The following is a 12,001-nucleotide window of genomic DNA, read 5'->3' as shown; positions in this document are numbered from 1 at the left end:
ACACGTATTTAATCTGGCTCTGTTGCTGGCACAGGTCTATTCTGTGTGACATTTGTATGTTCTCGCTATATCTGTCTGGACGTCCTAGTAAAGTACTCCAGTTTCTTCCCACATCCTGAAAATATCGATTTTAGTTATTGACTCTCAGTGTAAGTGTGCTGTGTGTTGAATGTGCTGCCAATTGATATTTTAAAATTGTGTTCTACCTCTCACAAATGTAGATTGGCACAAGGGATCTCCTAATAATTTTCATTGCAGTTTATGCATATAGTGCAATTTCACATTTCATTACAGTTTCATGTTGAAAGTGCTAATTGGTTGTACTGTTGAATCATTTGATCATTTTCCTTTTTTTCTGTATCTTTAGTTGCACACAAGTCTTTGGATATCAGAGTATCATCTCTGTGAATAACGGAGGCCTCCTTGGAGAATGGAAGTTTATTGAGAAGTGTCCTAAAGGATGGTTTGCTCGTGGATTCAGTTTGAAGGTAATCACATCCAAGTGCTTTCACATTTAAACTGTCAGCACGCACAGTTTTTAGAGTGTTGAAGAGAAGTGCAGAGATAGAGGGAAGGTGATGGTGGTGGATTCGAGTGAAAGGCTTGGAGCTCCGTAACAAACATATTATTTATAGCACAATTTTGGATGCGTGTTCAGCGCCTTCTGAAAGTATTCAGTCCCATTCACTTATTTATTAATGTTGCAGTTGCGTGCTGAAATTATTTTAATTATTTTTTTTCCCACATTAAGCAACACAAATTTACACTGAAAATATTTATTGCTCATGAGCCATTAACAATACAATTTTGAAAATTAGAAGAGCTTCTCACTTATGTTTGTGTAGGAATCAACTTTGGCACAGATGTTTCTTCTAAAATTCCTTAGGAGAAATAGCTTTAGATTAAAAGGAGACATGACATAACAGCTGAAGTAAAAGGAGTCAAAATGGAGAGTTTGGTTTGGTTTGAAAACTGTGTTATATTTTGTGAGATCTCTTTCTAGTCTTTATATTTTTAATGTTTTAATAGACTGACACCTCTATCCAAGATGACATACAGCATTTCAGGTGTGATTGGTTACATTTCTATTGTTTTTCCCATTGGAGTGCAGGAAGGGGAAGTGACTTACTGAAGGTCACACAAAGGCTCAGCAGCCACAATCTCAGGGTTTGAAGTCCCAAGTTTTAAGAAGTATGCCACCCTGCCTACAGTTTTGAAATCATAGTAAAGTGTTTTATTACCACAAATAACTGTCCACACATTTCATCATTTATTACTGACCAAGTCAAGTCATGTTGGGGAGCATGCACTGGTACAGTGCGTTGCCTCACCCACTACACACCGAAATAACTTGGCATCCTGGTTAGCAACCCCCCAAGGCAGTCACGCGGTCCAGTCCCACCTTCCGGAAATGACCCTCTATCTGCCGCAGCCAGGTGTTACGTGGGCGACCCCTTGGCCTGGTCCAACCACTCGGGTCCCCAACAATGAGGATCTTATGAGCTGGATCACCCTCGGGGAAATGCGCCACATGGCCGTAGTACCGTAACTGACGCTCCCTCACAATGCAGGTAATGTGCCTCATTCGGGACACCATGAGCAACCGCTCATTCGACATGAAGTCAAACCAACGGTACCCAAGGATTTTCTGGAGAGACACAGTATCAAAGGAGTCCAGTCTTCATCTCAGGTCACTGAATAGCATCCATGTCTCGCAACCATATAGCAAGACAGGAGCACCAGGACTCTAAAGACTTGGACCTTCGTCCTTTTGCATAGATATCAGGTGCGCCACACACCCCTTTCCAGCGACCTTATGCCCCCCCCCCATGCTCTCGTAATCCATCTACTGACTTCATAGGAAGCGTCACCAGAGAGATGAATGTCACTGCAGAGGTAAGTAAACCTCTCAACAAGATCAACACTCTCTCCGCAAACAGACACACTACTGATGGCCGTGCCTAAGAGGTCATTAAAGGCCTGAATGTTGGTTTTAAAACCTGGACACTCGCAAGCCCAGACACTCAGACTCCTCACTCAGTCTCTCAAGCGCCCTGATCAGAGCCTCCTTTGACTCCGCAAAGATCACAGCATCGTCAGAAAAGTCAAGATCTGTGAATGTTTCTTCACCAACAGATGCCCCACAGCTGCTGGACCCCACAATAATGCCCAACACCCAGTCCATACAAGCATTGAACAGAGTAGGAGCAGAACACACCCCTGACGAACCTCAGAATCAACTGGGAAAAACGCAGAGGTCCTGCTTCCACTCTGCACAGCACTCACAGTACCAGTGTACAGGCCAGCCATGATATCCAGCAACCTCGAGGGGATCCCGCAAGCCCTCAGGATGTCCCACCGGGCAGCTTGATCGCTTTGCGAAAATTGAATGTGGTTATTACTGTCCACACAATACAAATACTTTCAGATTGCGAACTCCTTGGAAAATCTGAGCCTCTTGTGTGACTTAGCTGAGATCTCTGTACTCTAGAGGATAACCCAGGAGAATGTTTTCTTAGGATTAGAACCTGAAGAGTGTGAGACCAAAGAAAATGTCTCCAATTTATTTCTGTCAGATCTAATTGTTGTCTAGGAGAAACCAAAAAGATATTATTGTTTGATTTTTTTATTCCTATGGGAATATACCAGATTGACAAAGTGATATCAGGTTTTCAGAAATGTTTGGAAGTGTATTAAAAATAGAAAAACTGTGAATAATGTCAGTCTTAAGAGGACAGGGCAGAAGATGAATAACTATACATGCTAATACATGTAATAACTACAGTATAATAGCTATTTGCTATTACATATAGGGTGGCCCATATTTATGTATATGATGTTTCACAGGCTCTAGCATTTAAATTACTACATGAAAAGTATCGAAAATGGCATCTCTGTGTAGGCTGAGAATGTGAGTAACAATGTGCTGGACCAGGCAACCCCTGCTGTGTTCGAATACAGAATGGTGGCGAAACGATTATTGCTAGAGCAGCACGCACATTGTGTGTGTTTATAATCCACAATAAACAACTATGCGGTGGTGAAACGGACGATGACAGTTGGGTTTGGAGGCAGTGGCTCTAGTATGCTAACCATTGCAAGAATAAACACAAAATTCGACATCAGCAGTACTGTTTTGCAAGCAAAGGAAGAAGGTAGGCCCAGGAGTGTGTGTACCGATGCCAACACAACTCTTGAGGCGGATGCCTTTCAACGTTGGGTTCTTCTTCAGGCATGTATCGATTTGGATGGCGCATTGGTGGACCACGCCATGGAGATCAGGGGATGAAATAACATTTAAGGTTCTTAATATGTTACTTGATAATAACATTGGTAGTTTCCTGACAATAACACCTTTTCAGTCATATACATAAATATGGGCCATCCTTTATATTCTTAATATTATACAAATTTGAAACAAAATAATAAACAAACATTGCTATTTTAATAAAAGTCATAATATTACATAAAAAGGGCAAAACAAAACCAAACACAGAATTTAAAACAGAATAGGAAAACTTATATTTAGTTAACATCAAAAAGACTAAATGAAAAATAATATACTTGAGCCAGGGCAACAAAACTGGCTGAAATACAAGAAAATTGATCAGGAAGACAGTACAGATAAGGAGAAAATGTGGAGAGGTCAACAAAGGATCCCTCCATGGACTATTACTGGAGGAAATCATTTGAGAAAGGTAGAAAGTAGAGGTCCCTCTTGATTAAAAATACTTGCTGACCATGGCGTGGAAGAGCAGTGATGTGTTGTGTGTTGGTCAGACATGACAGTAAGAATTTCACTGTTCTCTATATCTGAGAGGAAATTTCTTTCACATGTGTGGCATTCAGTCAGTCATTTTCTAACCCACTTAGTCTTTACAAGGGTCATGGGGGGTGCTGGAGCCTATCTGAGCTAGCATAGGGCACAAGGCAGGAACAAACCCTGGACAGTGTGCCAGTTTATAACAGGGTGAACACACACACACATCCACACACTAGATCCAATTTAGGATTGCCAATTCACCTAACCTGCATGTCCTTGGACATCCCTGAACCTGGAGGAAATCCATGCAGACAAGAGGAGAACATGCAATCTCTACGCAGAGAGGACACAAACCCTGGCCTCTTTACTACAAGGCAGTAGCGCTACCACTGCACCACCATGAGTTACATTCAATCTAATAAATTTGTAAGCCTTTCTGACATGTTTTCACTTTGTCATTAAGGGTTATTGAGTACAGATTGATGGGTGAATATGGCAAATGTATCCATTTAAAAATTTAAATCTATACTAATAAAAGGCAAAGCCCTCGCTGACTGACTGACTCACTGACTCACTCACTCACTCATCACTAATTCTTCAACTTCTCGTGTAGGTGGAAGGCTGAAATTTGGCAGGCTCATTCCTTACAGCTTACTTACAAAAGTTAGGCAGGTTTCATTTCGAAATTCTACGTATAACTGTCATAACTGGAACCTACTTTCGTCCATATACTGTATACGGCCATAGTCTGCAGCTCAGTCGGCGTGTGAGGCGGAGTTGTGCCTGCCCATATAAGGCCTTCCGTCAGCAGCTATCCAATAGACACGCTGCCGCAAAATATTTGCGGGTGAAGGAGTCTGCTTACAATTGAGAAGTCAGCAAAAGAATATGAAGCAAGTGACACATACAAGCATATTCATAAGTGCAGCTACTGCGGAAACGAAGCATGATGTAAACCTTAAGTTTAAATTAAGTTCATAGACAGGCTGCCGCTGGTGTTTGTCATGCATAAGACGAATACGATATTCACGAGATACAAGTTTAATGACAGAATGCAGGGTATAACCGAGACTTTACATCATTTTGTAACAGAGTTAAAATTGCTGGTGAAGGACTGTGCTTATGCAAACTAAGATGAGATGGTCAGGGATAGAATAATGTTTGGCACAAACTCAGCAAAAGTGCGACAGAAACTTTTAAGTGGTAGGTCTGAGCTAACATTACATAAAGCCGTGGACATCGCGAGATCGCACAAAATAGCACAAGCACAGCTGAGAAACTTTGATGCATGTACTCCAAGTGGCCCATGTGAACTGACTTTGCAGGACTGGGAAAGGTAAACCTGTGCATGTAGTGTGTGATGTCTCAGACACACTACTTCTCCGCTGCGAAGCACAGGTATCTGAGCTACCATTAAGTAAAGCTGTGGACATCGCGAGATCGCACGAGATAGCACAAGCACAGCTGAGAAGCTTCGATGCATGTACTCCGAGCGGCTCACGTGAACTGACTTTGCAGGACTGGGAAAGGTAAATCTGTGCAAGCAGTGTGTGATGTCTCAGACACACTACTTCTCCGCTGCGAAGCGCGGGTATTTTGCTAGTCTACAATACAATAAAGTGTGCACAGTGTGAAAGAGTCTGAATACTTTCTGAATCCACCATATGAAGTAAGCTTATGAAACTAAACTTGAAGGGATAGCAGATACTAAGAAGGCAGCAAAAAATATTTATAAACAATAGGGTCATCTTTAACACCTGGAAAATTTAGTGCTACCTGCAGACAACTGCATGGCACGGTAAAATAATGCAACATGGATATGCTGACCTGTAGAGAGGAAACTATAAAAAGCATTTTGAAACTTATATTGACACAACCATCCAGGCAATGAATAGGAGCAACTTTTCCAAATTAATAAGAGGATAAGCAAGTATCTGTGTGTCCGTTCAGTTGCCATATTGGATGATAGAGCACTGAATGGAATACACCTGCATTTTACACCTTCAGCAACCACTACTTCATTAAAGACTATTAAATCATTGTCTGGCAAGTAAGGGTTTTACCTTTATTTAGTAGAATTGCCTTTCACCAACCTCTAATACGTCAAAAACTATTCAATTGTTGTCTGTTTTTTACCTTTCTTTGGAAGAATTACAAGTAAACAAATGCAGGCATTGTGTGATGTATAGATCTTTGTCTACAAAAAAATGTTTCCTGTGGCCCACAACAGCAGAAAAATCAATAGAATCTCACGGCTGAAACTCCAGAGCTCTATTCCATTGCCAAGCCCATCATCACAAATCCAATGACCTTTAGTGGACTTTGCATTACATATCACTCTTGTTGTGTGACACGGCCAATTATTTACATCTTTCTTGACACGCCCATTTAAAGGTGTGCATCGTTCTCATAAAACATCCTTAAACTATAGTGGTTTTTGGAGAATTAACTTACTCAGGGTAATGGCAGCTATCAGAAAGGCATGTCTTATAGTAGGTGTGTCATGATGTTGATTTTTTTGTGTAGAACTTTTTGTTTGTAAATCATGCAACACAAATATGCAATCCAACTGGCTGTTTAGTGGAGTTGCGGAGGTCTGCATCCTGACCCAACACATGATCATTGTTGAATTAAACTTTTATTTATTTGTGCCTCAGTCATCCATCTTGGTATTCGTTACAATGATATGCCTAGTGGCCTTTGTTCTTGGCTATGTGAGGCTGTGTGGTGGCTTTGGCATTTCTAGGATGGCTTAGGCCCATACAGGATTTCCTGTTAGATTCATAAACTACAAAGTTGTACTAGTTAGGTGGATTGGCTACTCTAAATTTACTCAGTTATAAAAGGATGTGTCTGTGTCCATCCAGTTGCAATGTCTTTTTCATTCTAACAGATGGTGCATCGCAAACAATTTTAGTAATTAAATGTATTTAATTTGTCATTCCAACAAATGGCACATCACAAACATTTGTAGTAATAAAATGCATTGCATTGGTCATTCCATTAGATGATGCATCACAGACATTAGATAGATAGATAGATAGATACTTTATTAATCCCAAGGGGAAATTCACAACACTGCTTTTATGAATCCCATGCCAAAAGGCATAGCATAAAGACATGTGCATTGCATGATACACTGGAAACATTAAAGCTGAGGTCTGAGCGCATTATTTAGATTTCAACGTGTCTTAGATGGGGTGCATAGCTTTTACTGTAAAAACTGTTAAATAAATAGGAGGGTTATTTCCTGCATTGGACTGAAGACTCATCTTTGCTTTGTTGCTATTGCTGCTGGAACAGAATCCATCTTACCATCTAATAAAAGAGGTGGCATCAGGAAATCGATGGATTGATTGATTTTTACATTCCTCTCAACTATATAAAAAAGCAAAATGAACATAATTTGTGATGTAGGATTGTCATTTTATTCTTCATTCATTACAACTCCCTAGGTTGACACTGGTGAAGGATTATTGGATGATACAGCACTGAATGGAATACAACTTTATTGTACACCTTCACCAACCTCTAATACGTCAAAAACTATTGAATCGTTGTCTGGAAAGTAAGTTTTTTACCTTTCTTTGGAAGAACTACATTTAAACAAATGCAGACATTGTGTATGTACAGTATATAGATCTTTGTTTTTGTCCTGAAAAAAAAAATGTTTCAAACCTTTATGCAGATTAGTCAGTATTTAAAACCATTTCCCCTTAAAGGGTATAGGGACAGCTATGGGTTGAAATAGTTCAGGGAGGATGGAAGTCTGGGCTTGAAAATAAAAATGCTGAGGACTAAGAACACAGAGCAGTCAAGATTTTCATTGTAAAGTAACATTTTGGCACAGGTGCTTACCAGTACTTGCTGGTACTGAACCAATGGATTCTTGCTCTGTGGCAGTGCTGCAACCCAGGGGTGCTGCCATCTAACAGACTGAGGGAGACAATGCCCTGTGCAAGCTGTCTCCCCTGTCCTTCCATTTCTCTTACTGTTGTGGCTCCCAGGGGGCACTCCAGCCCCCCAGACACCTGACACAAAGGCTTGGACACCGGTATAAAAACACAAAGAGAGTTTTACTTGTGTGAAACTCTTCCCTTAAGCGTTTCCCACGCCACATCTACAAGTACAGATATGCACAGTAATACTCCACAATACAGTACTTTGCTAATCTGTCTTCATTTCTCTCTGTCCTGGTCACTGCCTCCACTCCTCCATGTAAGCTTCACTCTCCTTCCACCCAACTGGCTCTGAGAAAAGTGTCAGGCAGGGGAGCCAGAGAGCACTTCCGGTGTTCCAGAGCTGTAGTTCAGAAGCACTTCTGGGTGAGGTGAGATCCCATTAAAGTAGGGCTCCACAGTCTCTGCAGCACCCACAAAACTCAACAGAGTTGAGCCGACAAACCCCAAGTCCTATGATGCCCTGTGGGAAACAACGGCACTGCTGCAACCGACGGGGCCTGCCATTTAGCATTCTGAGGAAGACAATGCCCTGTGCATGCTGTCTCCTCCCATCCTTTCATCTCAAGGGCATCCCAGCCGGGTAAGGATGCTGGCCATTCCTCATGCTGAGAAGGATGGCTTGCTGTTGCTTCACAACTGATGTGTTTGGAAGCTGAGTGTTCCTAATTACAAAGTCTCAAAATATTTTAAAAATGCTTACTACAGGGGGAAAAACAGCCAAACCCTGGCTAGTCTCAACAAGGAAAAACATTAAATCTGTAAAAGTAAAAAGGTGTATTGTTCAAAAAAGCATTGAAACAAAAGGAGTTGCCTGAAAAGGCAAAGGCAATCCAGGCTCCTCAATATACAATTCAGCGAGTCAAAAACAGAGCAAAAGGTTAAAAAAATTTAAAAATATTCACAAGAAAGCACAGAAATCACAAAAAACACTCATCAAAGCCTGCACAATCAATTAACTGCGAGGAACTGTTGGGTTTTCCTCAGTCTTTATAGGGCTGAGGGCAGTTTCGTGCAGTGAAGGGCAGATGACCACCCACAAAACACAAGGAACATAACAGAAGATACTTTGATATAAAGAAACTAAATGAACAACAATTTGTATGTAAAAAATAAACACAACAGACATAAATGGGACAATTAAACGCCAGGCAGGGGGAGCCCTGTCTGAAATATATCAATATGTCAGGCATGCATTTTTTATAGGCACCTCGGCAGCTGGCTCTGATGCCACATTCAAATGCTGTCAGACAGAAGGTAAATACGGGTTTCAGGGTTGGAGATTGCACAAGAATGCCCCATAAACTCATCGCTACAAGTTAGACAATTCAGAAAAAGCAAAGCTACCCGATTTCTCTGAGTTGTGATATAACACTAACCTTTCATCTTAGTAAATTAAATAAATTACAAAATACAATCTGGTCAACCAGAAATGTAATTTTTGTGGTCAAATTGCATTTGCATCAAAGTTATAAATATTTGATATGTTTAGCTTACTCTTTATTTAAAACAAAAACAAAGGATCTTAACAAATAATAAATCAAAAACAACATTGAGTTTCTCCAAATAGCCCAACCAGAAGTTCACACAAATGCACTAAAGTGAGAAGGTGAAGCATCACAAGACGGAGCTGTTAGCACGTTAGAACACCAGTTCATAGTCTTGGTGAATCATCCCCAGTCTGATACAACTTTATGTATATTTAAACAAAAGAAAACTATTTTCACTTTGAAATGTGCGAGAAACATTTGTAATGTGTCACTGCTAGGTAACAATAGTGTGGCAACTATAGGACAGTCCTGAAGACTGAACATGCTGGGTGTATAAATGACAGACCTGGGTGTATAAATGAAATTCTGCAGGTTTCAGGAATATTTGTGCTACATTTTTTAAACATGGAAAGAATGCAGAAAGAGACCTTCAGAGTAGGAAATAAATACAGTAGGAGCCCCTTGCAGAAGATAGTGACTAGTAAGATCACAGACAGAGAGTTACAGTAAGACAATGGGAGAATGAACTGAGGCATTGGTCATGCAACATGACGAGGGAACAGCTATGGCTAGCTTGTGGTGTTTATTTGTAATTTTATGAGGCATTTCCTATAGCCCACACCCACAGAAAAAAATCAACAGAGTTTTGCTGCAGAAGTTCCATTGATGAGCCAGTCAAGTCTTATACTTTCAATGACATTTGCACTACTTTGCATTACACATCACTGGTGTTGAGCGACACAGCCATTTATTTGCATCTTTCTCAATGTGTTCATTTCAAGGTGTACCTTGTGTAGTGTTCTCATTAGACATCCTCAATCTGTGGTGGTTTTGGGAGCATTAACTTACTCAGTGGTAATGGTGACTATCAAGAAGGCATGTCTTATAGTAGGTGTATCATAATATTGGTGTGTTGGGTTGCACATTGTGCTCAGTAAGTCATGTGACATAAGCACGCAGTCTGATTGGCTCTTGGGTTACTGAGCACCAGAGATCCGCTGCCTGGCCTAATACACACTAATTGTTGACCTAAACTAGTTCATTCTGTCTTGGTATTGATTGTAATGTTACATCAAGTGACCCTTTTTTGGCTATGTGAGGCTGTGCAGTAGCTTTGGCATTTCTAGGGTGGCTTAAGCCACCACCAGATTTTCTGTGGTACTGTGATTTTAACCACATAATACAAAAATGTACTAGTTAGATCGATTGGTTACTCCAAATTTACTCAGAAAGAACCTATGGATGCTCATGAGTGTGTTGTATGGTGGACCATTCATGCTTGGTTCTGCTTTAGTTTCCTTTACTCTCTTAACTATAATGTGTCATAACAAATAAATTTAAATTGCTGTGAATTTTGTCCTGCTCTTGATCATTTTTTTAAATTTAAACCAACCAAGAAGGTGCATACACTTGACATTTGTTTATTCTTTTCAGATGGGGATCTTGGACAAAGTCACGATGGTGCCACAACGGTTTCCTTAGAGGTTTTGCTTTGCAAGTGCAGCCACCTCAAGGATATGGTGATGACACAGCAGCTAACAATATCATGTTCATATGTTCGAATTATGAAATCCTTCTAGGCCTAGGAGGAAATCGGGGAAACTGGGGGATTCAAAGCAATTTCTGTGGCACAGGCATCTGCGGCATACAGACAAGGCAGGAGTCTCCACAAGGCATCCTGCATGATGACAGTGCTCTAAATGATGTCCGCTTTTACTGCTGTCAGAATGATGATGTTTACTAAAATAGCAAGTGTGTGTTAAAGGTGATACAGCACTTCTTTAAATGAATGCAGCTTTTAAATGTTAGAAAATGATAAAAGCGTGTGAAAAATTTATGGCTAGTAAGACTCAAAAATAATCCCTCAATTTATGCATTTTTTCATTTTAAATACACAACAATGGGGACAAGATTTAAACAGCTATTATTAAGACAAATATTTTTAGGAAACGCTCTTTACCTGCATGCAACAGTACATCACATAATGTCAATATGTCTCTATTTTGCACTATTGTGAATCCTGATATTTGCATAATAAAAAGAAAAAAAATTGCCTAATTTGTCAGTGTTCAATGATATTGTGTCAACATTAATTTGCCACGAGAAACATAACAAGAGTATTAAAATAGAACCTTGCTATCTCACGCCACTTTAATCCTAAAGGAAATGAATACTCCACCCAAAAATGAGATTTTATTGTATGTATATGTTAAATACCCCATGTAGTTTGTAGTGATGGCTGTGAAAAATTTGTAATCTCATGTTTTCATGCAGAATGGAGATTAAAAAGTTATTTACTAATCTGCACCCCCCCGCTTTTTCATTTGCTATATATTGCCTTTAATTCCTGTATTATTTTCCTCTGATGATGACACTATGTAGGTGTTGAAAGCTCAGGAATAAAAGACTATTTTAAGATACATGATTCATTTTCTCCCTTTGTGGACTTCATCTATACTAATAAAAGGCAAAGCCCTCACTGACTGACTGACTCACTCATCACTAATTCTCCAACTTCCCGTGTAGGTAGAAAGCTGAAATGTAACAGTCATAATGGTCGACAACGTCTGCCATGTTGAACTTTCTTATTTATGGCCCCATCTTCACGAAATTTTGTAGGCGGCTTCCCTGCGCTAACCAAAACCGATGTACATACTTATTTCAGTGGTATGATGCCACTGTCGGCCGCCATATTGAACTTTACAACGGTCTTTGTTACTTATGGGCCCATCTTCAAGAAATTTGGTACGTGGGTTCCCAACGCTAACTGAATCCTACTTGCGTAAATA

General features: G+C 40.2%; 1 protein-coding gene across 1 annotated transcript in view; it reads left to right on the top strand.

The window, feature by feature from the left end:
• The window catches only part of LOC120529721 (vitelline membrane outer layer protein 1 homolog), a 28,530-nt gene extending 17,265 nt beyond the window's left edge, over nt 1-11,265 (top strand). The window contains exons 3-5 of the mRNA XM_039753784.1: nt 368-488; nt 7,219-7,331; nt 10,647-11,265. Coding sequence (XP_039609718.1) covers nt 368-488; nt 7,219-7,331; nt 10,647-10,956 — 544 coding nt within the window. The 3' untranslated portion in view covers nt 10,957-11,265. The remainder of the gene's footprint in view (nt 1-367; nt 489-7,218; nt 7,332-10,646) is intronic.
• The last annotated feature ends 736 nt before the right edge of the window (nt 11,266-12,001 follow it).

Source organism: Polypterus senegalus, chromosome 5 (genome assembly GCF_016835505.1).
Source record: "Polypterus senegalus isolate Bchr_013 chromosome 5, ASM1683550v1, whole genome shotgun sequence".
Taxonomy (NCBI): domain Eukaryota; kingdom Metazoa; phylum Chordata; class Cladistia; order Polypteriformes; family Polypteridae; genus Polypterus; species Polypterus senegalus.
The sequence above is the reverse complement of the archived record's forward strand: the minus strand, read 5'-3'. Positions and strand labels throughout refer to the sequence as shown.